Source organism: Seriola aureovittata, chromosome 14 (genome assembly GCF_021018895.1).
Source record: "Seriola aureovittata isolate HTS-2021-v1 ecotype China chromosome 14, ASM2101889v1, whole genome shotgun sequence".
In the NCBI taxonomy this organism is placed as follows: domain Eukaryota; kingdom Metazoa; phylum Chordata; class Actinopteri; order Carangiformes; family Carangidae; genus Seriola; species Seriola aureovittata.
The window spans coordinates 12,074,180-12,085,996 of NC_079377.1; the positions used below are offsets into that span (position 1 = coordinate 12,074,180).

The window sequence follows — 11,817 nt, forward strand, 5'->3', positions numbered from 1 at the left end:
GAGGACCAAAGATTAAGTGATCATCTTAATTGAATCAGCTGGGTGTGACATTCTTCGTCACCAGGCAGTCTGTAATTATCCTTTGACTGTGTAACAAAGAAACCACCGGTATTTGAAGTATGACGATGCACAAAAAGGCATTTCATTCATTTTTAAATATTCTCATAGGTTCAACTTTGTATTTCTTATGACGAAGGAGTGTTTGAACTTGAGAGTTTTGTCAACTGATCATATCTGTGTAATATCCTTATCTGTATTGATAAAAAACTAAAAGCAGAGAGCATAAAAAGGTTTCATCTGCCATCATAGCTGCACAGAGTGGGCACATGTTTCTTTAATAAGGATGAAAGCGCGGCACTCTTGTAACCGGATCTCTCTGTAGCAGGCAGCTTTCCATCAAGGAACAGCAGGATCCTCTCTTTAACCCAGGAGCATCAGGACAGATGGGACCGTGACACGCACACTCAAACACACACAGCACAAAAGTTCAGAGTGTGACAGAATCTGAGAGGATTTCTGCGATCTTATGGATGCATTTGCGATGCGAGTATCGAGGGAGGGGGCAGCAGTGAAGGCAGTGTAAAGCACATCCTTAACACCTGTCCTCACTGTTAACACCTGTACTCAGCTGCTCTCTGCTGTCCTGACAGTGTTTCACAGGATGTGCTCCCCGCTGAGTGCATTGAGCCGATGGCTCTGTGATGAATTCTGTGGCGCTGGGGGTCAGAGGTTAAAGGTTAGGGCTACTCCAGCTGGCAGCCAGGGCCGCAGCGGACTCCAGTGAGGAGGCATTCAGTGGCTGGAGCAGGAGGGGGGAGAGGGGGAAGCAGAGGAGGTTAGGAAGCTGAGGTTGTTTCTTTCTTTGTCTTGTTTTAAGTACTCCACCCTCAAGGCCTTTTCATTTCTGGCATCCATCATCATTTTCTCTCAGATGTTGATAAAGGCTGAAAAAGCAGATATCGCTATGTTACATTGTATAGGCCTTTATCTCTAAAAGTTATCTATAATCAACATTTTTACATTAACAACGGATCACATGACTGTGTGTGTGAGGAGAGGGTCATTGACCTGACTTCTGCTGCCCTCAGTTATCGTGGAGTTACAATTTTGGGAAAGAAAAACAAATGAACAAATCAACATGTAAAGCCATATCTGTAAAACTACTGTGAGTGCATGTCAGTAGTCAAGTTTCCGCAGTTGCTAGTTTTATCCTGTAGAGGGCAGATTGTTTAATTAATGAGCCACATCTGCCAAGTGCTGGCATGATGTGTGTTTGATTTAACAGAGTTTTCCAAAACATTAGTTCTCCTCGAGTGGAAAATGTGTTTAATGAGAAGCGTACAAAACACAGTAAATAGCCATTAAACTTACTTTAACAGCTCCCACATGTTTACTGAGTTTATGAGGGGTGTGATTGAGGGAGGATAAGGGTGTGAGGTATGTTTGTGTGTGCGTGAGAGAGAATGTGAGGGACCACCTGAGCTTTCCCCTCTCATTATTGTGACTATAATATAATATTTCCATGGTTGATACACACTGTCAAAGCAGTGTGATGGCTCTGTGTCGGCTCCAGCAGCTGCAGCTTTCACACAGAAACTCAGAGCAGCTTTTCAGATTAGCTGCTCTGGACAAAAAGGTGAACCATATTTCTATGCGTCTCATCTGTAACAGACAAAGAGTTTCCCAGTCTTCTGTCATCAGTTACATAATAGACAGGGGAAAGTTGCTCTTTCTGCCTGTCTCCTGTGTAGCTGTGCAGCTCCTGGTCCATCTCCCCTCAACTGCCTCAGCTGTCATCAGCGCTATTATTGCTAGAAAACTGTCTCAGATATTACCTGTGGAGCCAGATAGTCAGGTGGTTCTGGGCCCCAGACAGACTGGCTCATCACTCCCCTCCTTTAACCCCCCACTAAAATCCCATCTCTTCACAGAGGCATTTTATTAAGCACTTAGCATTAAAACATGTTAAAGGCAGTGTCAAAAGCCGAAGTGCCGGCATACAACTGTTGAGCAGATGGCTCGCTAATTCTTTCTGCGGCAGCTTCATGAGTCTGACAGCTCCCCCGTTCACCAGACCGTCGTCACAACATTTCATGTTCGCCTCCGCTCTTCCATGGAGGTCCTTCCCTCAGCCCTGTAATTTGTGCGGTTAAACTCCACCGTGAGATGTCTAATGTGTGTTTAATGGGTGTTGGTGAAGCATCAATTAAGTTAATTGTAGATCATTGAGTTAATTTTAGTTATTTAGAAAACCCCAGCTTTTCTAAATGTTGTGAGTGTGTGTGTGTGTGTGTGTGTGTGTGTGTGTGTGTGTGTGTGTGTGTGTGTGTGTGTGTGTGTGTGTGTGTGTGACGGAAGACTGTGAGTAAAAACAGTAGTGGTAGTTAGCTTACAGCGCTACGCTCCAGGACGACCTTTATGGAATTTACTGATAGTATTGATGATGATGATAAGGTTTTGGTGCTGATGATTGTTTTAGTGTGGATGAGTGACTTTTCTGTTTTCATATAGTTATGTAATATTAATTATCACATCTCAAACAACGATACAGTATGTGTTGAGGTTTAGCAGGGAATCTGATTGTCGCCTGTTAAATATTGTATTTTTCTATTTGTTTCTTTACCAAAATCTTGATAAAGATGCCACGTTAAGTCAAGTAGAAACACGACGGCTGCGTTCCTCACAGTCTTAGCAATGATAAGCTGCTATTGGTTTTGGGGCAGAGCCAGGACAACAGATGACGCACTTACAATTTCAAGAAAGTGCTGTCATCAGTGGCAATGACATATCAATCTACCATATCTGACTACACATTGTGCATGTGGGTCAGAGACACTGCGAACTGTGCAACCACATGCATTCATGCTCATGCACGCACTCACACACCCCAGATGCAACGACTGTGTAACAGAAACATTAAGAAAAAACGAAGCCAGGATGGTTCATTTTGAAATGGGAATTTAGTCAAATATTCATTTTAGTGGTTTCCCCCATAAATTGCTGCAAGCTGCAACATTTGGAGCATGTTTTCTAACCCAGAATTACGAGCGTAAATCATGACTTAATGTTGCATTTAAATAGTTACAGACAGGCAATTTATTCTTGGCTCCTTCTTTACATTTTGTGCAATAACATTGTGTGACTGTGCGTGTTTGTGTGTGTTTGTGTGTGTGTGTGTGCTTCACAGTTTATTGGGAGCAATCATTACTTGCTGACAACTCCCATTCGTTCTGGTCTTGCTCTTACATTTTCTAAAAGGCTTGCCATTCACATGACACACGCACGTTCACGCATCGCACCAGCACCAGCACATGCACATGCACCTAACCAGCAGCCGGATACAAGCAGAAGTACGCAGCGTGGCGGGAAGAGGAAAACATATTTGCACCTCATGCACTTGGCAGATTAAACCAAGCCTGTGATGAGTCCTAGAGGTGTCAGGGAACAAATCTGTACACACCACATGTAAAGATTCAATTATCCTCATATCACCTGCAGCGCGTTTGAAAGAAGAGAGGCTCTTTGAAATATCCCGCCATATTTCATGCTTGTTTTGCTTCCAGGCTTGATAATTACAACTCATAGTGACACACGGCCCATATATCAACCCCTATGACATACAACAAAAAAATTTATACATTTTTTCGTGTTTGAGCATATCAAACGTTCATGTTCATATTCAATTTAGACTGTGTTTTTATAGGTCATGTTTTTGCTGTATAATCACTATATAAATAAATAAATACTATACCAGCTCCTCTTTAGCTCACTCATGAATACGTTATATCTCATTTGTGTAATCCGCACAGAAACTAAAGTGTAAAGACGACAATTCGCTGTTTTACAGGCGTCATGTGCAAAAGCTAGTTACTGATGGTTATCATTCCTTAAAAAAAGTTTCAGTATTAAAATATAGTATAGATGTATAAAAGTTCACACAGTAGTATTTATTTATGCTGCTGTTTTCCAGTGTTACTGTGAAAAACTACCTTTCCTAACTTTTCCACTACTTTTAAACTTTCCGACACTTGATCACCTTGGTGGAGCGACCGAGACAGGATTCAGCCCGATGGTGAGCGACTCATTTGCTGAGCTGCAGTGCTCTGCCACAACCAGAGGCTGGTTAAACCACAGAGGAGCATGTTTTCCTGGAAGCCTGTGGGAGCATCAGAAGTTCAGGGAGCAGGGGAGTCATGTGGTTAATCTGTGTTGGTAACTGCTGGGCCTCTGGGCCTTCACATGAAAGCTGTTTTACTGATGTGTGCAGAACACAGAGGGTGGATTGGTAGGAGCTTCGGCGCACTTTATCCATCAAACCTTACTTTCAAGGTTTGGAGCTGCGGGATGTCTTCTCCCAGGGTTGCGGTTTCTGCAAGACATTTGTGTAATGGCTCAGCAGCTGGTTTGTCATCAGAATGAACCTGGAACAGTGATTTTATGACTATCTTCATGAAGACAATCTTACTTAAAGGAACAGATTGACATTTTGGAAAATGTGATCATTTGCTCTCTTGCTGAGAGTTGGATGAGAAGTTCAATACCACTCTTACATTTGTACGCTAAATATGAAGCTACTGCCAGTATGCGGTTAGCTTAGGTTAGCATTAAGAGTGGAAACAGCTAGATTGGCTCTGTCCTAAGGTATCAAAACCAACCTATCAGCATATAATTATACATTATAACTCATTTGTTTAATCCATACAATAACCACAGTGTAAAAATGACAATTTATGGTTTCACAAAGGCTCATTTTGGACAGATCCAGGCTAGCTGTTTCCCCCTGCTTTTAGTCTTTATGCAAAGCTAAGCTAACTAAGCTGCTGCCTGTACCTCCATATTAAACATGAGAATGATATTGATCTTCTCATCTCAACAAGAATTTCCCAGCATGTCTAAATATGCCTTTAAATGCATAGTCTGAATACAGCAACAAAAGCTGAACCAAACAGTCATCGCTTGCTTGTCAATAATTCACAGACCTCAAAGACGTCTGCCGTTTGCTTGCTTAGGGAGAGTGTTTTTGGGTTGAAGACAGTAGACCACTCAGTGACCTGGGAGTGGGGCTAGTCGAGGGGCAACATTGGACTTGCACATATGGATCTGATATAGAGGGCAGATAACCAGCAGACGCAGTGGAGCCATCCCTTGTACAGGGCAGGAAGTGTGTGGTGTGTCTGTCTGCTCCTGCTCTACTGTACAGTGTGTGTGTGTGTGTGTGTGTGTGTGTGTGTGTGTGTGTGTGTGTGTGTGTGTGTGTGTGTGTGTGTGTGTGTGTGTGTGTGTGTGTGCGCTGAACCCTTTTGTCCTGAGACATTATTTACCCATATGTTAACTTAATGACTCCCCCACTGTCGTATGGAGAGTGAAAGAGGTGTTGTGAAGAGTTCTCACAACGCCGCAATGGCAACAGTAGTTCGATGGAGAGACTGAGAGAGAGCTGAGATGAAATCATATTCCTAAGGGATATATATGTTATGTTAAATAAGGTGACTTAGTTTATGGTAGTGCATGTACTTACATATGTTTAACATATAGTCTCAGAGTTAAAGGTTTTCTTTCTTGGCTGCATATCAGAAAAAAAAAGATTCATAAAGTGAACTGTACTTCAAACAACTTATGTACATCACACATGAAGCTGTTTTATTCTGAAATAATGAGTTTTACAGCACAATAGGATCTTGTCATGGATGTAGATTAGAGCTGACACATTGAACAGTTGCTTCACTTAAGTTGTGCCTGGTACTAAAATCACAGACGGATCATCTGCCTCCAATCTGTGCTCCTACAGTGGATGTGAAAGCGAAGGGTAATTAGTCGTTTTAAATGGTTGAAGATGTATTCTCTCTGCATCTGAGAAGGTTCCTGTGAAAGTAAGACAAACACGAACAACGTGTTTATTGTTGCTTCATAGTAATATTATATTTGTATTACTAATCATCCTGATGGGAACATAAATGTTTATACCAGATATCATGGCAATCCATCCAATAGCTGTCCAGACATTTCACTTAAAACCACAAACATGAATCTCATGGTGATGCTAGAGGAATTGCCAGGGTATCACCAAAGTCATTGGGCTTCATCCTACAAAATTTAACAACAATCCATCCAATAGTTGTGATATTTCAGTGTGAACCAAAGTAGTGGAAGGACAAACCAAAGGACTGACACTATCATCCCTAGTCACACTACTAGCACAGCTAGAAAATAATATAAGATATGATATATATTAACAGAGAATAAAACAAAGCACTGCATTAAATAAACAATTCATAAAAAAATATGTTGGAATAGACATAATCCAGTTAAAGCAAGTACATTTAAAAACAGATTAAAACAAGAATTAAACTATATCCCAATGGTTCAATACTATGGGTTCCTAAAATGTGTTGGAAATTGTTCCAGATACTAAGAGCAGTGAAACCAACTGTATCACCAGTGATGAATCTGAGGGCCGAATTGCGGCTGTCAGCTGTATTTATTTTGATGTATGGCTTTGTCCAGTGCATGAACAAAGACTAGTGAAGTGGGTGAAAACATTTTTTATTTATTATGTATGTGTGTAATACATAATAAAATACTTTATTTATATTGCACTGTTCTTCACTGAAGCCAAAAAGTAGGGACAACCCTCTTTAGGAGATTGGAGAAACTATTACTGCATAATAAAGTTTGTCTCATGATAAAATATCTCAACCTCAGCTTTAATGCACCAGGGTGTTTTTACCATGTGATCACCGATTGGTGATAAGGAACATTAATCACACAAACTGTAGTTATACTATTGGTAATTATAATAGATCAGTAATGTACTCTGTCTCTACATGCAACGAATCACATGCAAGAATTACCTTTCACAACACACTACAGTGGTAAAAGTGAACTAAAACATGAGTAATGATCTTATTTTGACTATCAGATATATGTACAGTACATTCACTCTTATTAGACTTGATTACAGAATGAGGAATTTAACTGTAATCAACCGCTGGCACCAAAACACTATTAAGTTGACAAAATAGTGCCACAGGCGGTTTTCATTTTTTCCACATCATGAGCCGCTTTGTTATGCGCAACAAATACGAGATAAGGAAAGATGAATAACTTACAGCAAGCGTTTCTGTATCCAGAGGATACAAAGGTCAAGAAAATCTAACTGGTTTATAGGTGGAACTTTGGTCCTTTGCTTCAGGTGAACTGAAGTCAAACTTCATTTCTGTTCAGATCCAAAACGTTGAGCTGACTGTAAAAAGAGACATCATGTTCAGGTAAGGAGACTACACTTCTCTTTAAGGGGTTTCTGACTTAGCTCGCAGTGACCTGGTTTTAATACGGTTTGTTTCTTTGACTTGAACAAGGATGTGTTGTAATGTCTGTGACACATGGGGATTTGAAATCTGGACATTAATCCTAAATCTCTTCACTCGTAGGTTTTCTCTAATAGTCTGTGTTGCTCTGATATTTTGCGTCGCAGCGAAGCCATACAAATCCTGGGTATGTTTACATTGCTCCTGGCTGTCCACTGTAAATTCTACTGCTTCAAATCACATGATAAATGAAACCTGATCAGTTTAAATGTTTGTATGGTCGTTAACTTGTATTTGGACGACAGTCATGTAATATTTGTGCTCTTTTCTCAGAATAAACTTACAGGTGAAGCTCTCCAGGATACTGTTATGTAAGTTGTAATTTCCTTTAACTAATTTGAAAGTGAATCATTTTCTCTTTGACACAGGAAATGTAGACTGAGATTGTGTGATATATATTTCAGGTCCATAGATGATAATGGAAAAATGTCCTGGGGAGTGGAAGTGGAGCCTCCAGAGACCATGGATGAGACTGACTATGACATCGACCCTAGCATGATGATTTGGAAGAGTATGAGAGGCAAGGAACAGGACAAACAGCCCCTGAAGGCTGAAGAAGACTTGGATGAGCTGCACCATCCTTCCATGGCCGATCTCCTCAGAGTCCAAATCCAAAACATGGACGTCCTCTCAGCTGCCGACATCCAGCCAGGGCCCGCGCAGGAAGAACCCAACATGAAGTTTAATGAGGAACCAGAGGAGGATAGAGATGACATCGACCACCCACTTTTCAGTGAGGTGGAAGAGGAACCTGAGCAGAACTGGGATGAAGTCTACAACAAAGCCTGGGCGGAGCTGGATAGATATCTGGCCCCACTCACGGCTGAATACAAAGCTGGTGATAAAGTCCGTGTTGCGCACTCTGAACCAAAGAAGGATGAAGACGACCTGTATCATCATGACGACCAACCTTCAACTGTGCAGATGGAGCTGCTGTTGCGTGAGGTCAGGGAGGATGGTGAGGTCAGAGAGGATGGTGAGGTCAGAGTTCAACCCCAACCAGAGGAAGACATGGACGACCTGTACCACAAAGACCTCCAGGTGCTCGTCCCTTACCAAGATGATGCTGCAGTTGTCGCGCCCGTTGATCTGCCGTCTGAGAGGAAGCACAGCGAACCAGAGGAAGATCTGGATGATCTGTACCACCAGTGATCCACACAACCTGTGTAGATCCTTATCATTTCAGATCAGACACAGCTCACACACTGTAGCTGCAACAGGGAAATAAATCATGAGCTTCTTTTGACTCATTTAAACTGTCTTAAAAGTCTGTGTTGTTTATATGTATCTTGCTGATAAAGACACTAACACACTTATTAAAGACTTTGTGGCTTTCATTTATTGACATGCATGTACAACACAGAAGTTATTTAGAAAAATACAAAATCATTTCTGCTCCTTGTAAACTGGAAATTAATCAGATCGTATTTGAGGTATTAATTACACATTAACAAATATAAATTATGCTTTGAATTCAGAGCAGAAATTGTCATGAGATCATCATTACTTTATAAAATGTGTGTGTGTATCACTGTAGCAGCTCTGCAGGAATAACCCCCTTCTTCAGTATCAAGTTACCATAAAGAGCCGTTTCCCTGTGTAGACAGAGCAGAGGAAAACATTTAAATTTAAAAACGTTTTAAACATTTGCCTGGTTCCAAACATCAGATTAATCACCCAGATCTCATATTTGTTCAGAAATTGTTATAGTTAATCAAGCGAACCAAAATGGCAGTTCAACGTGAATATCAAGGTGGTATCACAGATAATAGGTACCCGTTTTAAGACTTCAGAAGGTTTGAACTTTTACGAAGGGATGCATGTTTTTGTACTCATTTTGCAGACGCAGAATGAAACATTCGGCCACAATATTCAAATGAAGGCAGAGAAAACACACACCCTGTTGCTACGACAGCAAAGGCTTTCTTGGCTCGTTCATAGAAAACAAACCTTTCCACCTTCTCAAGAGGAGTCTGTATGTAGACAGAAATCAAGACACAATGAGTAAAAAATCAAAGAGATACACAGTTATATTGTGTTGCCTTCTGATTTATTTTAATCATGGGGTGGACATGCTGTTTTACCTGAGACCCAGCCTGACCCAGTAGCTGTGTGTAAGTGTCCCACACAGGGACAGCTAAACTTCTCTGTTTGTCACTGTCTACCAGATCCATGACTGCAGCCTGTGGAAACATTGTCACAGATTTGACACTTAAAAATTAAAAAAGGGAGCAAAAATAGCCTCTCTCATATTGTTGTCATCAACAAGACACCAGTCAGCTGGTTTTATCTTTAGATTTATGGGTCCTGTACCGGAGAGGGGACATAGGTATCCAAGGGCAACAGCTTCAAAATGGCCTCCAAAAGCTGTGGGATCCCCACACCTACATTGAGACCAGACAAAGTTGGAACAACCACAATACACACAAGGACCCAGCATTTTCTATTTACAGATACACGCATTTACATACCATCAGCTCTTATCTCCTTTGGGCCATGAGCGCAAATAGAAGATGACGGAAAATTTGCATCAGCAAGAACTGAAAAGTAAGAAAAGACTGAATGAACTACAACAGGTTAAATGTGCGGCTTTTGTCGGTGCAGCTACAGGTTAATGACCCCTCCTGCTCTGTCATTTACACTGGTGTTGACTTGAACTTGGATCAGCCTTTCTGTCTTACAGCGACTGCCGACAAGGAAGGCGACCTGTGTGTCTGTGATTAAATACCATACCCAGTTCATCCCCGTGGCCCATTTTAGCGAGAGCATACAGCAGCTCGGGTGTTAACACAGAGGGGATTCCTCTCAGCACGACCATACTGGCAGACACGGAAAAGACACAACCCGGAGAGTGTTGAAGCAAAGCGAAAGCAGTCACTGCAGCCGACTTCCGTCTTCGTTTCTCTCCGCCGAAACTGCGCCGATTAAAAGAAACGTTTAAGGCGTAGCGACTCTTGCATGTGTATTATGGTGGTGTCTCCTGTTGGTCGTCAAGCCAAATTCCAGGCTGTTTTCTGCCAGACGGAGGTTTTTGTAGGCTATTTACCTATCTTGATTCAATATCATCTTCTTTTTTAATCGCGTCATGTGATCAGGGACCCTAATTTGATTGGTCAGAGTGGCCATCACGTCAAGTCCCTTTTGCAAACCTGAGATTTAAATAATTTAGGTTTACACTGTAGTTTAAACACATTCACCTGTCAGTATGTGATCCCAGTTTCTAACTTAAATAAATTTAATTATTATTATCTATTTAAATTTTGTTCATAGAGTGTAAATAGCACTGTGGAGTTGGCCTATAGCTAAAAAAAAAGAAAAGAAAAAAAAAAAAGGCAGGCGATATGTAGCCTACACCGAAAGTATTACATGCCATAATGAATATTAAATAAAATAAAAATTCTACATGTTTTATGCTCAATTTAAAAAATGTAAATTAACTTTTGCAAATACACGAAGACAAAGTTATCAGATGGTGGTAGCGTCTCTAAAGCTATTAAATAGAATAGTGTCATTAGTACGACAAGCTGCATAGTTGGTTAATTTTCTGTCCATGTTATTTCTGACACCCTTGGGTGGGCATAATTCAAAGCAGACACCCCTGGTGAACGTGTTATTTCGACGCACATTTCCCGGTGCCAAGAATGTGAGATAATGAAAATATTTGTCAGATGAAAACCACACTCCGCCCGGCCTGTTTCATCTGAGCCAGAGAAACTCTCAGCTGGATGGCAGAAAAATGCTGAGGAATCCTTTCCATGACCGCAGATCCCGGCTGTGTAAAAAAAAAAGAAAAGAAGGCAAGGCATCTGCATATAAAAAGGCTTTTATAAAAGTCAAGTCACAGTTTAGTATTGCGGGCTTGTGGGCCTGGCCTATATACTGAATTTACAATCCTTATTCAGCTGCTGTTAATAATGGACGGGAGAAATATGCTGGCACTTTATTGCAAATTTTAACTGTGCATGCTCATAGGATTTTTGCATTCCAGCCCTACAATGTATTTTGTTTTATCCCTGTAATATTTCCTTAACAGAACTTGTGAAGCTCTGTGTGTACACCATCTAAAACAGTGTTTTTTTTTCTTCTAATTGTGCAGGAAGAAATCACCCACATCACATTACAAACACGCATTTCTATAGGAAACCATAACTTTATTGTTAATTTTATAGTAGTATGTAGTGGAAAGGGATTGGCATAAATGGAAATACAAATGAATTCGATGTAAAAGCATAGATGAAGAGGCACAGGGGCAGTGCAGTTCAGCAATATGAGAGTGATTTTTGGAGAGGGATGGGAGGCTGCTGGGCAGGAGAAAAGGCCCTCGCAGGAGCCAGGCCTGTCTGCCGGACTGAAAGCCCCTTTCTCCCTTTCTGGACCCATGCTGCTCTCTCTTTATCTCGGCGTCTTTAAATGAGTTTATCACGCTATGAGGGTCTGCGCTGCCAAAATG

General features: G+C 41.1%; 2 protein-coding genes across 3 annotated transcripts; one reads left to right on the forward strand and one right to left on the reverse strand.

Moving 5' to 3' along the window:
* The first annotated feature begins 5,855 nt into the window (after positions 1-5,855).
* On the forward strand, positions 5,856-8,674 carry si:ch211-217g15.3 (uncharacterized protein LOC368914 homolog). Of its 2 annotated transcripts, XM_056394654.1 has the most exons (4): positions 5,856-7,268; positions 7,431-7,494; positions 7,641-7,678; positions 7,772-8,673. In XM_056394654.1, exons 1-4 carry the CDS (start codon positions 7,261-7,263, stop codon positions 8,517-8,519), a joined length of 858 nt encoding a protein of 285 aa, XP_056250629.1. In that variant the 5' UTR covers positions 5,856-7,260; the 3' UTR covers positions 8,520-8,673. The 2 variants fall into 2 exon arrangements, with proteins under 2 accessions (XP_056250629.1, XP_056250628.1); XM_056394653.1 differs by having other exon boundaries at positions 5,856-7,494; positions 7,772-8,674.
* A 14-nt stretch (positions 8,675-8,688) lies between these two features.
* fuom (fucose mutarotase) lies at positions 8,689-10,333 on the reverse strand. The gene is made up of 6 exons (XM_056394655.1): positions 10,101-10,333; positions 9,839-9,907; positions 9,681-9,751; positions 9,452-9,550; positions 9,267-9,340; positions 8,689-8,962 (listed from the first exon to the last, which is right to left on the reverse strand). Exons 1-6 carry the CDS (start codon positions 10,183-10,185, stop codon positions 8,896-8,898), a joined length of 465 nt encoding a protein of 154 aa, XP_056250630.1. The 5' UTR covers positions 10,186-10,333; the 3' UTR covers positions 8,689-8,895.
* Positions 10,334-11,817: the final 1,484 nt, after the last annotated feature.